The following is a 19,708-nucleotide window of genomic DNA, read 5'->3' as shown; positions in this document are numbered from 1 at the left end:
TCCCACACTCCCCACCTGCTCCATTAGCCCTATACTCACCCTGCCCACACTCCCCACCTGCTCCATTAGCTCCTGTACTCCCCCTGCCCCCTCTCACCCCACAACCCCCCATTACCTTTATACTCCCCCCAGCACTCAATACACCCGCCCCCATTAGCCCCTGTACTCACCCCTCCCAGGTGTCTCCCTGCCACTTATCCCCCATCTAACGCCTCTCTGGACAACCCGCCTCCCCAGTTCCTCCCATCCCCACCTGCGCCTCCCACACCCGCTCCCCGCCGGCACCCCCTCCCCGTTCCTTCCCCCCTCCTCCCCTCGCCTCCCTGCCGTGCACCGGGAAGTGCGGGCGAGCAAGGGAAGGACTCGGCGGGCTTCTCCGGCCCCCTCTGGGGGAGCCGCGCTGCCAGCCCGGCCTCGCCTCCCTGCTCCAGGCGCCTCCTAGCGGGGCTCAGCAGCAGCGCTGGGTGCCGGTGCCTTTCCCAGGCACGTCCCCCCTCAGCCGCGCTCAGCCCGACTCCCAGCCCCGCTCGCTGCTGCCAGCGGGCGAACCCACCCCCCGCGGCCAGCCAGAGCCTGCTGCCCAGAGCCAGTCGGCCGGAGACACGCGGCGTGTGCGCGCGGCACCGGGCGAGGGGAAGGCAGCGCGAGGGAGCGCCCGGCGCCTTTCGGAGCAGCAGCAGCAGCAGCAGCAGCATGGCCGGTCCGAGCGCCCTCTGCTCCGCGCTCGGGCTCTGCAGCATCCTGAGCCTCTGGGCTCTGCCGGCGCGGGCAGCGCAGCGGCAAGAGGACACTCTCTACATGTGGATTGATGCTCATCAAGCCAGAGTCCTGATAGGTAAGTTGGGGCTCTACCCCCCTCGCATTAGCACCGGCTCTTTGCTCCAGTCAGTGTCTCCCTGGAGGCGCTTCAGCAACGTGTTTTCCAGCCCCATGAAACCGCCCTGCCTAGAGGCTTCAGTGCGTTACTTCTCCAAGCAGTTTGTTAACCTGCACTAGTGGGCTCCTGCTGAAAGGCGTAGCCCTCCATAAAGACTAACCGATGCACTTGAGCTCTGTGTTTTAGCCGTGAAAACCGAAGTGCCAGTGGAAACTTTAGGTGGTTCAGACATTGTTGTTGTTTGTAGCATAGGAATGGGAAAGTTTATCCCAGTGGTTAGGCTTCCCAAGAACTAGGTGATAGCGATGATAAACATTCTCTACAGTAAAATGTTCATCATACATGAGAATCCTGCTTCATTTCCCTCTTTCCAGTCTGTATATTTTTGTTTTACAGGCTTTGAAGAGGATATTCTGATTGTTTCAGAGGGGAAAATGGCCCCATTCACTCATGATTTCAGAAAAGCCCAGCAGAGGATGCCAGCTATTCCAGTCAATATCCACTCTATGAATTTTACCTGGCATGCAACAGGAAGGGTAGGTACAGATTGAGACTGGAAGAAGAAAAAAAGTCCTCTTTAAATATGTTCAGCAGAGGCAAATATTTAATTTTTAGAATATTTTAGGAAACTATTTCTGATATGTGCCAAAAAGACACTAAAGAATGAGCCCTTGATCTAGAACCACCTGTTATAGGAATTATTTATCGAGCATGGAAAATGTATAATGCTTTAAATAAAGTCAGAATGAAACACTGTCCCTAACCCAACGAGTTTATAATTTAATTCAGACAACAAAATATGTGGTAACATGGCAGGCTGTGGGCACATTATTGACGTGGAAATTATTATAAGGAAAATTCTTGGAAGAAGTAAATTTTAAAATGGGATTTTAAGAAGGAGGGTATGCTTTCTTTGCTGATAAACTAAGGATAAAAGAACCAACAAGATTAGACAACACAGGCTCATGAGGAAGACATTAGCTAGCCTTAAATGAAATTTTACAGGTCAACAGTCCATAATGTGGATACAATTTTGTTATTTTATTTTTTTAAAAAGCATAAGGTTTTAGCATATGGAGCTCTACTATGACTCATTTATTAAATACACACACGCTGTTTCAATATGCATAGTTGTGTTAAAATAGGAGCTGTATTGCCTAGATCTATTTCTACAAAGTATAATGGCAAAACTATGCAACGTTGCAATCTATTGAGCCCACAATTCTCTATTTAACTTTTTTTACTGAAAAGATAAAGTATGCATAATTTGACAGACTGATAAATATGTTAAATTTGCATAACACTGCATCATGTTGGTCTAAAGTTATCATGGATACGGAGACATATTCAGCTTAACAGAAAAGAATTCTAAATAAAACAACTTTTTTTTAAAAAAAAGCAGTCTATGCATTTTATACAAGAGAATGTTCAATAAAAAAAATCATGTACTTTTCAAAATATTCAGTGAATATTTTGGTTATAGTTTGGTCAACTTTATAACTATGCGAGTTTTCAATTGTTTAGAAACATTTTTTTTCAAAGTGGTCATTTATGATTCAGGAAATCTCTTACAGCAACTGTCATACCCTTCTATCTATGTTAAGTACTTAGTATCTGAATGCTTTGCACTCTTTAATATATTCATCATCACAAGACCCCTCTGAGGTAGGGAAGTGCTATCATCCCCATTTTACAGATGAGGACTGAGGCACAGAGAAGCAAAGTGACTTGTATGGGGACTGAGGTCACAGGAGTTCTATTTGTATCTATAGTTATAGAGAAAACAAAAATTATACCAGAGTGCTATTTAAGTAACTAGCCGTAGTTAACATGTCCCAGGACAGGCATGATTGTACTGCTGTCCATGAGGAAAAAAAATCTTAAAGGGTAGTGGGATTGAGACATCAGAGAGAACCCAATTCCTTTTCCCTATCCTCTTTTTTTCTTTTCTGCTCTAAGTCCCCTCTTCTGCAACCCAGTGAACAGTTTGTTGGAAAGCTGTGATTGTAACATTTGAAATGCATGACACTGCTCACACGCTTAAAGTTAAGCATGTGTTTAACATCTCTACTGGATTGGGATCAGGGTATTCAGCACCTTGCAGGATGAAATCCCATTTGAACTGTGACAATCATTCTTCTTTCTCTTTAATTTATTTACTGAAATCATATTAGTTAAAACTGCCTTGACATCCTTAAATATTTTAAAATTTAAAAAGTAATTAATCTACAGTTTCAATGGCTGTACATCTACACAAATGCTATTTGAATATCTCCCATGTCAAAATCAGATCAGAACTATCGAAGGAGTTTAATTTCTTCAGAAACCGATTGGAATAATTTATTATTACATACTTCAGGTAAAAAAATTAAGATGAAGTGAAGGATTTAGTTAAGCATAAGACATAGCAATTATTTAAGGAGAAAAATGTTGATTTTTAAAAACACAAACCTTAATTCTGGAATTTTTAAGGTAAGGTAAAACAAAAATGATTGGAAAAAATAATATATGGAGATAAAGTACTATAAACAACCTTAACTGTCTCACTCCTCCTGTTTCTAAAGTAGTGTTAGCTTTCAGTCAAATAAATGCTAAAAATAACATAGGCTATTCATTTGGTGGAAAATATATAATCCTGTTTAGTTAGCACTTACTGCCCCTATCCACCTCCATCCTGTGCATACAGAGTATGTATACCTGAGCAGTTTGTTCCAATGGCTGTGGATACTTAAACATGATGTATCAGTGCAGATTAGGTAAGGAGTTCTAACTCACAGCCCAGACGGGGTGACTATGGTGACTTTAAGCCAGCCTCATGTCTTTCCAATCCTGGGCTGTTCCAAGGACTGGCAAGGCAGCCTCTCTGGGTTGCCTTCTGGGCTGCAGTGCTCCCTGAAATCTCCACAGTAGTGTGTGCTGTGGCCCACCCCCAACATGCCCTTCCTGTCCCAGTAGGTTCTCTGAGGCCAGCCTTACATCTGTCTTCCACAGTTTCTGTGCCAAGGATATCTTCCCCTGGTGGGAACCAGGGCTTTTTGACAGTGTCTATATATTGTTCCTGCCCTTTTTCCTGGTGTAAAGGGGTTGGAGCCAGTATAAGGGTCTTGCCCTAGATCTTGACAGTCCATAGTCAAAACTACAAAATTAATTAGCACTGTACTGCATCTAGCACACTGGGGTCCTGGTCCATGACTAGGGTTCCTACGCCCTATGGTAAAACCAGTAAATAAGAATGATAATTTTGAAATAACATGCACATGCACCTAATTTAACTTAGTGGCAGTGCTAAAAGGACAGAATTAAGGTTGTTTGTGGCTTCAGAACTCCACTTTTCCAATATTTCCAACATTTGAAAAAAGTTTTTACTTTAAATTCACATTTTCAAATGTTTTCTTTTTATTTTAAATGTAATGGCTTTTACAAATATCTGTTGCACACTCCAGGTAAGTACTATGTGTTCGAAACCTTTACTCAGCCTTAGTTTTTGTCTGAGAATTTCCTTAGCTTTTCTTTGCAGTTGGACATTTTTGTTGTTTCTACATGGGGGAAAAAATCTTTGATGTAGGAACTGTTAAAGCCATTTTCATTAGTAAATGAAAAATGTTTGTTTATTTTAATTCTTGAGCAACTCATTGCGGATAAGGGACTTCAAAATTATGGCAAATTTTGTGGGGAGGATAACTAAATTAAGAGTTGATACTTCAAGGTTGTGAGCACTCTCAATACCCAGTGAGGTCAAGAGGAGCCACGCATACTAAGCTGCTCAGTCCACCTTATTTATTGGGACCTTATTTATTAAAATTCCACCCAGTATTACCTATGCTGTGTAAACTTTGTAACAGCTGTAGTTTTATGTTTAGAAAAATTGTACTTCAGAATGTTGTACAGATGTTCTGTGTTTAAAAAAAAATGTTCCCATGGGATAATATTGTACATTGCATACATCTGTGTAACCACTAGAAGTCACTGGTGTTGCTTCATTTTTATATCCTGCAAAAGGTATAAGTGATTTGTGGGTCTATTCTGTTCTCTTCTTGATGCTGGGGGATGTGTGTGCAGAGCCTTCCTAATTTGGAGAAAAATAGTCCCTAGTGTGCTAACTTATGCTGCAACATGCTTTACTTTGCTCACTGGATGGTAGTCCTACAGCATGCAGTTGGTAATAGCACTTCAGCAGTATTTAGCAATATCTGAGGGGGATATAGGCGCCAAACCTTCAAACACATATGCATATGCTTAACTTTACTAATGGGAGTAGTCCCCCTGATTTCAGTGGGACTGCTTTGGTAGTAAAATTAAGCATAGATATGAGTGTTTGCAGATCAGAATCAACATAAAGCAAAGGCTTTGTCAGTGAATAGGAGGTAAGTACTGGAGCATAAAGACAAAATAAGCATCTGATTAATTCAGTGGGCAGAAGAAGAGTCAAGATCAAAAACAAGTCGGGTTTTTTTGCTCCAACACTTACTGGTAACTGAATAATGCAGAAGCGGTGTCCAGTCTGTATGGTGAGATGTGTCACTCTATGATGTTTTTCAGCATACCTTCTGTTTTGCAAAAGGAGGCTTAGGAAAGGAGATAAAATTACAGCTCAGAGAGGCTGATTCTGATCTCATCCACATGGGGGTAAATCCAAAATAACCCACTTCGTTGGAATTACTTTATATTTTTACTTATGTGACTGAGATCAGAATCTGGCTCAGAATGAAGGAATAAGAAAACATCTGACTATGTTAAAAGATTTATGTGCTTCCTCCCTCCCTCAGGAAGGTGAATAGACTACTTGTTATATACCATTATTGGCATAATGGGAGAAACATTTAAATATTACAACACCACTGATAAAATAAAGGGAAAACAAAAGGTGGTGGATTTCAGTTCAAATAATATTTCAGTGGAATCGCTGAACATAAATAAACACCTCATTTGTACATAGCAATTACAGCAGCAATTTTTATTATTTCTAAAATTGTCTAATGTGTACAGGCCACATTCTTTCTAATGGAATTATGACTGTTTTGGAAGTTATGATAAACGCGGTTGCATAACTTTGGACTCTTGGGATTTACAGTAGTACCTTCACTGTGGTTCATGTCAGCAAACAGAGGAAATACCTTGTTTTCTGACCTCTGTACCACAATTTCAATGTGAAATGTGAATATGTTTACATACAGTGGGCATGATTTTTAAAAAGGGGGTTCTTGTATCAAAAGCATAGCTCCAAACCTTTAATATTTAGATTCTATTCTGCTGTGGTATTTTGCATCTTGGTGTTGTAGACATGCCACCAGGGATCAAAGAGTAATGCTATAGAGATCCCACTTCATTTAGTAAAGCAGGCATGTGCCAGCCATCTGTTCTATCTGCTGATAGAAAACAGCAGTAAGTTTCTCAAAGTTTTGCCAAAAAAAAAAAAAAAAAGCTTTATTGCTCAGTAGAAATGACTTACAAGGCACCTTATAAGCTACATCTGGTTTCCATAGTAATTTACATGGCATATATGTAAACTACACAATTACACTTTTTACACAGCAGTGTAGTTGTGGAAAATAAACCCTTCAATGGAATTTTCAGTGCTTATTCTTTTCTTTAAGAACATTGCTAAAAACAAAACAGAGATGTGCTTTGAATAAAAAAGCGGAAGTAATAAAACTTTCAATGTTTTTACAGAACTAGCTGTTGACAAATACTGGAATTAAAGGTACACCAAACTTTAAAATGATATACTGGAAAAAACAGATCTCTCCCTATGTTACTAACTACGCGTTTGAATTTTAGACCCCAATTTACTTTTCACTTATTGTGTTTATTTACTTTTACAGTGCTCTCAACTTGGAAAACAAATGACATCAGTTTCACATTGGTTTATAATCAATTTCCCTTTTAGGTTCCAAATGCTGTAAAGTTAGGGTTGCAAACAGTGCAATGGAATGATTTGTATAATAAGAACTGTTTCCAGTAAAAACAATTAATGCATTAAAACATTTGTTTTGGCCCTAGGCATTGTGCACATCTTATTTTTGTAATATCTAAATTTTGGATCAATTTTGTGTTGACAGTATTCCTATCAAAGCATCTTATGTGCATTTAAGCACATACCTGGGGCCCCATTCTCACATAGGCTATGCATAGATCTGTTATTTGACCTACATTTTCTGAAATGGTAAAATATTAGGTCATATTTACAATGTTTACATTACATTTGGTCAGTTTTATTTCTAATGTTGTGCCTACCTTAGTTAGGAGTAATGAGTTTTCAAAGCCACCTGAGTTTTCTTTTTACAGTAGTTTGAAAAATGTTTTCACCATATGGAAGTGGTAGATAATAGTTGAGTAAAATACTCAAAATAGATGCTTTAAGGGGTTTTGAAAGATCACATAAAGTCTGTTACATTTCCTATTATACCAATCAGGGTGAGAATACAAATTTCATTTTAGACATTTTTTTTTTGGAGGTGGAAAATCCCATTGGGTTAGTGAAGGACACCTTATTTTATTTCTGTAGTTAGTCTGAGGAAGATCTATTGATGTTAATTTTTTGGGTGATGCTTTGATAGGGCCCAATTCTGCAATGTGCAGAGTGTCTCCTATGAAATGCTGAATACTCTCCTCCTCCACAGAATGCACACTGCTGGCATCCATGGGAGTTAAGGGCACCCAGCTCCTTATAGGATCAAGCTCATATTTCCTGATTCTCTTCAGGGAAACCATAATCATACTGATGTTCTTTTTTAAGTTTATCCTTTTAGATTGACAGCCCTGGAGCATGAATCTTGTGTTTAGCCACATAATAGTACAGTACAGTGTACACAATAAAATAGTGTGAGCTTCCTCACATTCCCCTGCTTCAGCTGTGTCCTAGAGGGAGCACCTCTTGCAATTCATTCTTTATGCCCCTTCAATCCTTGGCTTTGTTTCTAAGACTATCATCAAGGGGAAGAGGACGTAATGCCAGTACAATGGTGGTTTTTGTGAAGTGCATATGCTAGAGCTGGTCTGTAAACTACTGGGATATTCTGGAGCTGGCCTCAGGAGTTGCTGGTTACTCCCTGCAGAGCATTCCTGTATAGCTAGACTTTGAGGAGTGAAAGTTCTGGAATGGGTATCTGGCTGAAGACAGGAAAAATGGTTTGTGGGGCAACTGGAAATGGATCTGAGGCAAAGGAAGTTGGGTTTCAGTTCCAGCTCAGAGGGTAAGACAAGCTTGAAAGAAGAGCCCTACTGAAGTGGGGTGTAACTTTTGTGGGGCCCAACTTTTGTGGGGCCCTACACTGAAGTGAAAACAGCTTGAAGACGACATGGGGCCTACTTCTGATCTTGCATATCTAACTCACACACCTCCTGGGAGTGGTGTTCAGTCCCATCAGGTGGCACTGAGACCACTTAGAGAAAAAGAGATAAAATGAGTTTGCTCTACAGCCTTACCTAACAGCCAGTTGGTTTTTAGCTCATGCAGTAGAGGCTCCTGCACTAAGCTCCAGAGGCCCTAGGTTCAATCCTGCCTGCCGACGACCAGGGTCGGTCGGTGTTACACCTACACTTGTGACAGTCGGGAATAACTATTGAAATGAATGCAGTTATACTGATGTAAAAACAATGAGGGTGAGAGGAGAATCAAGCCCATGGTTTGGAGATCTACTGGCTCTGGAAAGTCTAAGTTACTGAAGACACCAACATCAGGGGCCTGATTCTCTGTTGCATTATACCACCTTAACAGCAGTGTACCTCCACTGGTTTCAAAACACATATGCCCTCTAACACAATTTGGACAGATTCTTTGATTCACTACGTTCACTTTGTGCCGCGTATGCAGCACAAAGTGAACTTAAACCAGGGGAGGAGAGGACATGTTGGGTATGGAGTTGGGGTGTAGTGGAGCCAAGCTCTTCTATGCCTGATCCTCTGCTGGTGTAAGGGCTGCTAGTTTCAGAAATCACTGTAGGGCCTTTGCTGCACTAACTTCCGCTGGTACTGGCTCACCAAGGTCCAGGGAACCACCATTGGCTTGCTGCAGCAACCGCTTGCCATTACATCTGAGTACAGCCCAGACATAGTAGAGAATCAGAACCCTTAAATTCAACCATACTATCGCCAACACTGCACTCAAAGTACTGAAAAATCACATTGCATTGCTCAACCTTACCTCAGACCTCTAAATGTGTTTTGTTCATGACATTATAAATAGACATCTGAAACAGTGTGTATGTGTACATTTCACCGGTATTAGGGATGGTTTGGCTTGGTGCTGCATATTACACAGTTGATCTGACTTTTTTGAAAGTCATAGGGTAAAGAGAAGTTTATTATGTTTTCAATAAGTTATTCTGAGTATGTGATCAGCAGCTTTGTATTTTTTCTCCATTTGGTTTGTGCAGCTGCCAAGGTTGTCATTCTGAGATAATTTGTCCTGGGAACTGGAATGGTGATTACATTACTTAATGATGTAGTACTAGAAAGTGGTGCATTGCAGTGTGGGTGAAGTTCACTTCCTTGATATATGCACCAAAGTAATAGTACTGTTGTACTGAAAGTGAATATGTTGTAATGGGCTAATAATTGAAGACTGGTTTCAGTATTGGATGCGGTTGTTACCTTAACTTGCAACTTCCTTACTTTTAGTGTTTGCGTTTTTGTGGGAAATTGCACTTAAGCCAATTTAGTGTACATAAATATGAGGGCTGAGGACCCACGGCTGGTGGCTGGATGGGAGTGCTGGAGAGAGGGACTGGCCATGGTGAGCCAGGCTCAGCTAGTTTCATAAAGCAATAGAAGCCCGACTCTATAAATCCATGTGCTTTGAGATCCTTCTCTCTTCATGCAGTATCTTGCTAGCTGAGGTGCTTGAACTGACAGTGCCCTGGTTTAAAGAGGATGCTGCTGGCAGGATGTTCTCTCTGAAGGGCCTCGGACACTCGAACTGGGTCTCACAATTGATCAGACAGAACCTGAATCTGTTAGTCTTCAGAGCACACAGCAAGATATGTCCCTTCCCCCACACTAGTAGGCTAAGAAAGGGGATACTAGGGTAAAGGTGTGTGTAGGGGTGGTTAATCCTAGATAGGTAAATAGTTTGTTCTTTATCTGGAGATTTATAAATATGTCTAGTGTACATTTGCAGAGAGCAAATGGATAGGAATTTGCTTGGCTTTTTTAAAACACTGAAGTAAATACAGTTACAAGGCAGCCTGACCTGCAGAAGGCTGCAGCATGACAAGTGTGCCAGCTTCAGTTTCCCTTTTTGTCTGTCCTTGAAAGGGGCATAGTCTTTCAGTGTCCAATACAAAACCCGCCTTTGGGCATAATTTATTCATATACACCAGTGCAGTAATTCCTTGTAGTAAAACCATTCTCCAGTTCTCACAGTAAATACATAGGGACACAAAAGTTTTTCCATTCCCTTCTCGAGGGACATCATCTCCTAGTCACCCATGTGAGAGTCAATAGCAGCACATTGTTCCCAGTTCCTTTTGCCCTTGATCCAAGACCCCAGTCTCCGGGCCTCCCTGTCTCAGAATGACCAGTCTCATGACTCTTACCACAGCCCTTCAAGTCAGGTCTCCTGCAATAGATCTTCCCACAGTGTTCCACTACTGAGGCGTCTCTGTCTCCGAGTCCTACCACTGGTCAAGGAACCCCTCGCTAGGACCAACCCCTTGTTATGGGCCTCCTCCTCTCAGGTCTTCACCCCAAGTCTCCCTGCGTTGTTCCACCCCAAAGGCCTCCCCACAATCAGGGGTCCTAGCTTTGGTCAGTTCTCACCAGCAATTCTGTTCCAGCTCTCCTTAGGACTCAGCTTTTCTGCTGGGTCTCCTGTAGCTCTCTCCCAAGCCACTCTTGCCAGCTCTCACCAGCTGCTTCCTGTGTCTGGCTTCTCTCAGGCTCCTGGTCTCATCTGCCAGTCTCATTCTTCTAGGACCCAGATGCCCTCTCATAAATCTAACTGGGGTCAGCTTCTGAAAGGGCTAGTATCACCTTGTGACAAGTACATAATTTATATTTTGTTTTGTAAAAGTGCTTTTAGATCCTTCAAAATGGAAGTCACACTGATATATAGACAGTGAAAGGAATAAATATAAAAAGAGGAACTGGTAAGGAAGTGTTGGGTCTGAGACAGAGAGGACCAGAGGTGTGGACTGAACAACACTGAAGTAGGCCCCTGTGAGCAGCCAAGCCTGAAAAGAAGACTTGGACTGGACTTTTGTTATCTTACAGTTTTGTTTGTTAATGAGTCATACCCCAAGGAAAAAGGTACCTTTTGACACACCATGGGGCACATGGACTGTGTCTTAAAGCAGGCAGGAAATTCACCTACCAACCAGTCTGTACATTGAACTGCGATCATAGAAATGTAGGACTGGAAGGGATCTCAATAGATCATCTAGTCTAGTCCCCTGCAATGAGGCAGCTCTAAGTATGTAAGTAGATAACTAGACCATCCCTGACAGGTATTTGATTCACCTGTCCTTAAAAACCTCCAATGACAGAGATTCTACAATTTCCCTAGGTAATTTGTTCCAGTGCTTAACTACTATTACAATTTGGAATTTTTCCTAATGTCTAACCTAAATCTCCCTTGCTGCAATTTAAGCTCATTGCTTCTTGTCTGATCTTCAGTGGTTAAGAACAATTTATCACCCTCCTCTTTATAACAACCTTTTACATACTTGAAGACTTATCATGTCCCCCCTCAGTCTTCTCTTCTCCAGACTAAGAAAACCCAATGTTTTCAGTCTTTCCTCATAGGTCAGGGGTGGCCAACCTAAGCCTGAGAAGGAGCCAGAGTTTACCAATGTGCATTGCCAAAGAGCCACAGTAATATGTCAGCAGCCCCTCATCAGCTCCCCATTCCCCACTCACAGCACCTCCCACCCACCGGCAGCCCTGTCGATCAGCACCTTTCCCTCCCTCCCCACACCTCCCTATCAGCTGTTTCAGGGCATGCAGGAGGCTCTGGGGTGGAGAGGGAGGAGTGAGGGCATGGCAGGTTCAGGGGAGGGGGCAGGAAGGGGAGGAGTGAGGGCAAGGCCTGTGGCAGAGCCAGGGGTTGAGCAGTGAGTACCCCCCCACACACACACACGCACATTGGAAAGTTGGCGCCTGTAGCTCCAGCCCCGGAGTCGGTGCCTATACAAGGAGCCGCATATTAACTTCTGAAGAGCTGCATGTGGCTCTGGAGCCACAGGTTGGCACCCCTGTCATAGGTCATGTTTTCTAGACCTTTAATCATTTTTGTTGCTCTCCTCTGGACTTTCTCCACATCTTTCTGGTGCCCAGAACTGGACACAGTACTCCAGTGGAGGCCTCATCAGTGCTGAGAAGAGTGGAAGAGTTACTTCTCATGTTTTGCTTACAACATTCCTGCTAGTACATCCCAGAATGATGTTTGCTTTTTTTTTTTTGCGCAACAGTATTACATTGACTCATGTTTAGTTTGTGATCCACTATAATCCCCAGATCCTTTTCTATAGTGCTCCTTCCTAGGCAGTCATTTCCCATTTTGTATTTATGCAATTGCATAGGCCTTCCTAAGTGTAGTACTTTGCATTTGTCCTTATTGAATTTCATCCTGTTTAATTCAGACCATCTCTCCAGATTGTCAGGATCATTTTGAATTCTAATCCTGTCCTCCAAAGTGCTTGCAACCCCTCTCAATTTGGTATCTTCCACAAACTTTACAAGTGTATTCTCAAGGCCGTTATCCAAATCACCAATGAAGATATTGAATAGAACCACTCAATATGCCCTTCCAGTTAGATTGTGAACTATTGCTAACTACTCTCTGAGTATAGTTTTCAAGCCAGGTTGGACCCACATTATATGCCATCAGTGAAAAACTTAAGGATTCAAGTTATCAGTAGTATGAAGATAGAAATGCCTCATTCATTTGCAACGAAGAAGCTAATTGAAGGGTGCATCTGAAGGAGTATCATAAACAAAACAAGCGAAGTTATGCCATTGTATAATTCCATGTTAAGGGGGTCCCACTAACCTTACCATTAGGAGGTTTTTCCTAATATCTAGCCTAAATCTCCCTTGCTGCAATTTAAGCCTAAAACTGCTGCACCCAATTTTGGGTACTGTGATAAAGCTCCTCCTCTGCCTTGGTGGGCTCTGCACTTTCTGGCAGATTTGCTCGCCTCAGAGGTTCATGGCAGTCCTCAGTTTGGCTCCTTTTGTTAGTGGCACAAACCTGCCATTCACTCAGCTAACCTCATCACTGGCCAGCATTGGAAAAAGGAGGAGAACAATTCCCACAGTCTCTGCTGGCCCATCTAATGGGTCAGGGGACTGGCCAGAGACCTTCCTCTCTGGTGGGACTCACAGTCCAGATCAACTCCCCTTATATCAAATAGGGAGGTGAGGGGATTGGGGGGTAACCCGGGCCCGCCCTGTGGATTGCAGCTCTCTATAGTGTCTCCTGTAACAGCTGTATGACAACTACAACTCCCTGGGCTACTTCCCCATGGCCTCCTCCCAACACCTTCTTTATCCTCACCACAGGACCTTCCTCCTGATGTCTGGTAACGCTTGTACTTCGCAGTCCTTCAACAATACATCTACTCATTCTCAGCTTCTTGCACCTCTTACTCCCAGCTCCTCACACGTACCCCTCTCTAACTGAAGTGAGGTCCTTTTTAAACCAGGTGCCTGATTAGCCTGCCTGTCTTAATTGATTCTAGCAGCTTCTTAATTGGCTCCAGGTGTCCTAATTAGCCTGTCTGTCTTAATTTGTTCCAGCAATTTCCTGATTGTTCTGGAACTGCCCCTGTTACCTTACCCAGGGAAAAGGGACCTGCTTAACCTGTGGCTAATATATCTGCCTTCGATCACTCTCCTGTAGCCCCTGGCCCAACATATATTTAATTCCATAGTATATACTTTCTGGAGACGTTTCAGAGAAAAGCTACTAAGCTCATCAAAAGATAGTTGTGAGTTAAATTTCTGCAGTCTGTCTAGCTTGGAGAAGAAGCTGTTGTACACAAAAAATGGGATCACAAAGACTTGCGTAAGGACCTATTTCAACTGAGCAACAAGAAAACATGTGGACACTTCTGATCTCTCCCCTCACCCCACCCCAAGTATAGGTTAAATGTCAAACTTTGCTTTGTTTTGTTTGCTTGTTTTTAAACCCATATGATACTCACCATTTGGACTTTTGTCCCTGGAGGTACTGGTAGAATCCAACTTACTAGGATATGTGAGGGAGAAGAGGAACGGACAATTATTTATTCATTTCTCTAGCATTTACTGCCATAGCTGCTGAGCACTCTAATTAGAAAAAACATATTAAAAAAGATAAAATTATATATGCTACCCATAATAAATTATAACAGTAAAACTAAAAATACCACTTTCCTGATTGTTTCTAGAAAACATTCGTAGAATAACCATTCGTTAGTTTTTTATCTCAGCTAAAGTTTAAAAAAAAACAACCAAATGCTAAAGGAAATAAATAAGCCTGACATCAAGCCTGGAAGCCTGAAAATTCAAATTCTGGCCAAAGGCAACACATTCCCTAAATGGGGGCTCTCTAAGGAGAAGACCTGCCACCAGGCCTGAGAGTTCAACCACAGAAACCATTAGCTGCAGATTTCCAACCATCCTCAAGTACTACAGTTGGCTATGAAGTGAGAAGCAGTCTGTTGTACTATTAGTTTGTAGACTATTCAGGGAGCCAATTCAGAGATTTGAGCGCTGGCATTATGTGCTTATAATGACCCGCTTATCTCTGGAAGTGGACAGGTACATTCTGAACCAGATGACAATTTTGAGTGACCTTCAAAAGTAGCTCTAACTAGAGTGCACAACAATAGTCTGTCTAGAGGTGACAAAGGCATAGATAACTGGAGAGGTCACACAAACTTTTGGTCAGTTGTAGAAGATGAAATGCACCATGCACCACCATCACTACCTGCAAATCTAGGAGCAGTGACATATCCTATAGGAATCTTAGACTGTAAACCATTTAGGCAAAATTCAAGCATGCTGGACACTTTCAGTAACTGGCTCACGTGGTGTCTGTACCAGTTTCTTTTAAAGGTTCGGTAAAAGTTGGTCTGATCTTTTCAAGTGTGATTCTCAGGTAGTTCATATTCATTCAGGTATCTTGCTGAGCCAGGCACTGGGAAATAAAGGAAACTGTAAAAATTACGTTTGATAAAATAAAGAGATTCATCTGAGTGTGATCGGTACGCTGATGTCACTTCCCCCTAAAGTCTGTTTCCCCATATGGTCTCACATTGAATAGATGTGACGAGATGTGCAAGATCCCACATGAAGGCCCTCAAGGAGGATGAGCAGTTGCCCAGCATCATACTTTGGGAGCTCTTTGAGGATGGAAAGAATTCACTTATGCCTGCAAGGTGTTTACCTATGGGATGCTTTGTGCTCACAAGCACCAGCTAGCCAAATTTGAAATGAGGAAAGCATTTTCCACCAGGGTGTATTGGCAGGCACCCTGGGTTTTGGTTTGTGCAGGGCTGTGTTTGTTTGTTTGTTTTTTGTGAGGGTTTTTTGGCCTTCTCCTAGATTTGCCTAGAGCACATCTGTTAGAATTAGGTGAGCATGATCAAATTTCTGTGATTGCAGTCTGTGATCCTTCCTTCATGTACCTTTCATCGCTAGAGTCCTCCCTTTCTGGTCAGGGTTGTGACAGAATGCAGACGCTTACACTGCACTACCTGTCTTGTGAATATAAATTATAGGACTTCATGACATCACAAACCACTCAAGCTTCACTCCCTTGATTACCATGCCAGCAGAACCCCTTTGAGTCTGAGCATTATGCTACCCTTTGATATAACTCACAATTGTGTATCTATGTGAATATCTTGTTTAGTTAACTGACCGTTTTTACTTGCCCTGCCAATCATTTGCAATCATACCTGATGTCAATTCAGGCACTCATATTATGGTATGCCTACACAGATAAAATTACATTTTTATTCATTTCTAAATGAGGCAAGCGAATTCGCCAGAAAGCACAGAACCCATCAAGGCAGGAGGAACTTTATCACAACTGGTGTTAGCAGTGGGATTTGGTGTGCACAGCGCAGCGGAAGAAGAAGGGTGATATAAAAAAAAAAAAAAGGAGAGGGTTTATTTTTTTTTTTTCACCACAATGGATGAGGTAGTGCGGGTACTGATACAAGTCACAGCTGCCCAGGAGAAGGCTACCCGTGTCCAGGCAGCCGCCCAACAGGAGGCAGTGCAGCCGGAGCAAGAGACTAATCGCCTGCTGATAGACCAGGCTGCTCAAGACCATGACCATGCTATGTTGTGGAACTGGTAAACCAGGTAAAGAGCCTTACAGAGCTGAACCGGGGCCATGATGGGATGCAGATCATATGGGCCAGCAATTGACTGCAGAAAGGGGAGGATGATGTAGAGGCATACCTCCTGGCCTTTGAGTGGACAGCCCTCCAGGAAGCTTGGTCCAGAGAACAGTGGTCTGGCATCCTCGCCCCATTCCTGTGTGGAGAGGCCCAGAAGGCCTACTATGACCTGTCTGAAGAGGCTGCGGCAGACTACCCCCAGCTGAAAGCAGAGATCCTGGCCAGATCTGGGGTAATGACCGCAGTGCAAGCCCAGCGATATCATGAGTGGAGGTACCAGGAAAACAAAATCCCGCGGTCCCAATGATATGATCTCATCCATCTCACACAAAAGTGGTTATGAACTGAGTCCTGGAGTTGGAAGAGATACTAGTGGTTCTGGTCATCGACCGATACATGAGGGGACTACTGCCAGACCTTCGTGCCTGGGTAAGCCAGATTGAACCCTCTACCTATGACAAGATTGTCGCATTGGTAGAGAGGCGAAGGACGGCAGGGGAACTGATCCGACCACGTAAGCAAGAGGCACCCTGAGTTAAACTAGCAGCACCAAACCCCAGAGCTCGGGTGACTGGACCCTTAGGGGGCCCTAGGTGGAAAAAGAGAAAGTCTGAAGGCCCATCGGAGGCCACAAAGAGTCGGAGCACTGAGGGGAAAGAGGATAGTGTCATTAGACTGCCCAAACCGAGAGACCAGGGAATGCCTAGGGCCCCATATAGATGTTACGCCTGCGGGGAGTGGGGACACATAGCTACACAGTGTCCCAATGCCAAGGAGCCTATGCAGTGTGACCTGGGGAACTGGGCAGACACACGCTCCCTAATTCCCATAGTGGGGGTCGCACTAACCCCCCATATGTACACCAGACCAGTAAAACTAAATGGGGCAAAAACCACGGCGCTGGTTGATTCGGGGAGTGCTATCACACTTATTTCAGGGAAGCTTGTGAAGTGTAGTCAGCTGCTGCAGGCAAAGCGCACAGGGATAACATGCATCCATGGGACAGTTAGTTATTACCCCACCATCCCAGTAAAAATTGAAATGCAGGGGAACACTACTGAGGTAGCAGCAGGTGTAGTCCCTAAACTCCCATACCCGTTGCTCATAGGGAGGGACTTTCCCGGGTTTGGAGACTTACCCCTAATAGGGGGATTGGAGAAAGGGAGAAATCCTGAAGTTAGTGAGCCATCCACAGTAGACTGTTAACTCCCAATCTTCTCTGAAATATCCCCAGATTTGTTCTCCACTCCCAGGCAGGGTAGAAAGACGAAAAGGGAAAGAAGGGCAGCTAAGGCCTTGGGAATCCAAATACTGACCCAAAGCCAGAGGGTAGCTCTCGTAGGTAGGCAGAACCGAACAGCTGAAAAGGAGATTACTTTTTCGCTTACAGACAGCCCCCCAACCTGAAGCAAATACCAAACAGCCACCACACAACAAAAACACTAACCCAGGAACCTATCCTTGCAACAAAGCCCGTTGCCAACTTTGTCCACATATCTATTCTGGGGACACCATCATAGTACCTAATCACATCAGCCACACTATCAGAGGCTCGTTCACCTGCACATCTACCAGTATGATATATGCCATCATGTGCCAGCAATGCCTCTCTGCCATGTACATTGGCCAAACCGGACAGTCTCTACTCAAAAGAATACATTGACACAAATCAGATGTCAAGAATTATAACATTCAAAAACCAGTCGGAGAACACTTCAACCTTCCTGGTCACTCAATTACAGATCTCAAATACTCCAACAAAAAAACTTCAAATACAGACTCCAATGGGAAACTGCAGAATTGGAATTAATTTGCAAACTGGACACCATTAAATTAAGCTTGAATAAAGACTGGGAGTGGATGGGTCATTACACAAACTAAAAACTATTTCCCCGTGCTAATTTCCCCCCCCCCTACTGTTACTCTCACCTTCTTGTCAACTGTTGGAAATGGGCCATCCTGATTATCACTACAAAAGTTTTTTTTCTCCTGCTGATAATAGCCCACCTTAATTGATTAGTCTCATTAGAGTTGGTATGGCAACCCCCATTTTTTCATGTTCTCTGATATATATATCTTCCTACTGTATTTTCCACTGCATGCCTCTGATGAAGTGGGTTTTAGCCCACGAAAGCTTATGCCCAAATAAATTTGTTAGTCTCTAAGGTGCCACAAGTACTCCTCGTTCTTTGTATTGTTAATGCTGCACTGTGCAACTCTGGGCATGTTTATTAATTTTTTATTATTATTTAATTAATTATTACATTATTGGGCCTAATGTACATCAATATTGGATGCAACATTTGCTGTCTAATACTGATACGGATACAGATTTTTTTTTTGCAAATTTCAAAGTACTGATCCCACATGGTTGAGGTGGGTTTTTTTTAGCACTATGCATGGCATTAAGAGATTTTCTGTCATCCTATTCAGTTAACTTGGATTGTAGGCTGTGTTGGGCAAAGACCATCTTTTCATTATGATATGTACAGTGCCTAGCATAATGGTGCCCTGCTTCCTGATTGGGGCCTCTGGGCGCTACCAGAATAGAGATAATTAACTAACGACTTTTATAGTGCCCAAAGTGTGCTAGACACTTGGCAGAACAAGCAGAAAAGCCAGGCCCCTGAAATTCACAGCTTACAATCGTATTTCAGACTTTCTCTGTTGAGTGTGAGTAATACACAGTAGACAATGCATGGGCTAAGGAGGACAAAGATGTGTTTGTATTTGGGAGTGTAGCATATGTGTGGATTTTGGCAGACCCGAAGCAGCAGGAGTGACTGCAAAAAGGCAGCACCACAGATCATCTATGTACTAGAGTTTGGACTACAGAGTGCTCTTCTCCCACCCACATTAGGAAGCCCATAGGAGGGAGTCCATTTCCTGCACACTTTGGAAGGTCTTCAGGAGAGTCCTGCACAACTTTACAATAAACTAGACTAGAGTAAGGTATATAGTACGCTTCTCAACTGTAGAGCTCCTAACGTGTACTCGAATGGTCTATTCCTCTGGTACATTTTACGGAATCCACATGAGGGAGCCACTTTACTGCATGCACCATTTTAAATGACGCTTAAGGCACATTGGACTTACTAGTGCACACATTCCTCAGATCAAATGCACAAGAGAGAGGTCCTCTCCTATGCACCGTAGCAGCTTCACAGCTCAGAAAGGCCATAGCCTGACTGGTGGATTTCCTCACTGCACAGCTCCTGCTATAACTTTTATAGTCTCCAAATAGGTGTGAGCCAGTAATATAGTATATCTGTCCAATCTGTACTGCAACACTTTGCAAAAAAGGATTACACAGCACATTGCATGATTGTCAGCTAGTCCACCAACATGCAACATACCTTTCAGTTCAGTGTCATGCACATACAATTCATAGCACAGGTGGCATGCCACAGGAAAAAAGTAGGTGCTTGAAAGGTTTCCTAGCAGGACCAAGAACTGATTTTGCCCCAGATTCCCAAGTGGCCCCCTCAAGGATTGA

At 43.0% G+C, this 19,708-nt stretch overlaps 1 protein-coding gene across 1 annotated transcript in view; it reads left to right on the top strand.

The window, feature by feature from the left end:
- The first annotated feature begins 461 nt into the window (after nucleotides 1–461).
- Nucleotides 462–19,708, top strand: part of WIF1 (WNT inhibitory factor 1) — a 59,780-nt gene continuing 40,533 nt past the window's right edge. Inside the window, exons 1-2 of the mRNA XM_034770643.1 lie at nucleotides 462–835; nucleotides 1,274–1,413. Of these exons, the coding sequence (XP_034626534.1) occupies nucleotides 694–835; nucleotides 1,274–1,413 (282 nt within the window). The 5' untranslated portion in view covers nucleotides 462–693. The remainder of the gene's footprint in view (nucleotides 836–1,273; nucleotides 1,414–19,708) is intronic.

Source organism: Trachemys scripta, chromosome 1 (genome assembly GCF_013100865.1).
Source record: "Trachemys scripta elegans isolate TJP31775 chromosome 1, CAS_Tse_1.0, whole genome shotgun sequence".
Taxonomy (NCBI): domain Eukaryota; kingdom Metazoa; phylum Chordata; order Testudines; family Emydidae; genus Trachemys; species Trachemys scripta.
This window is presented reverse-complemented; position numbering and strand designations above follow the sequence as displayed.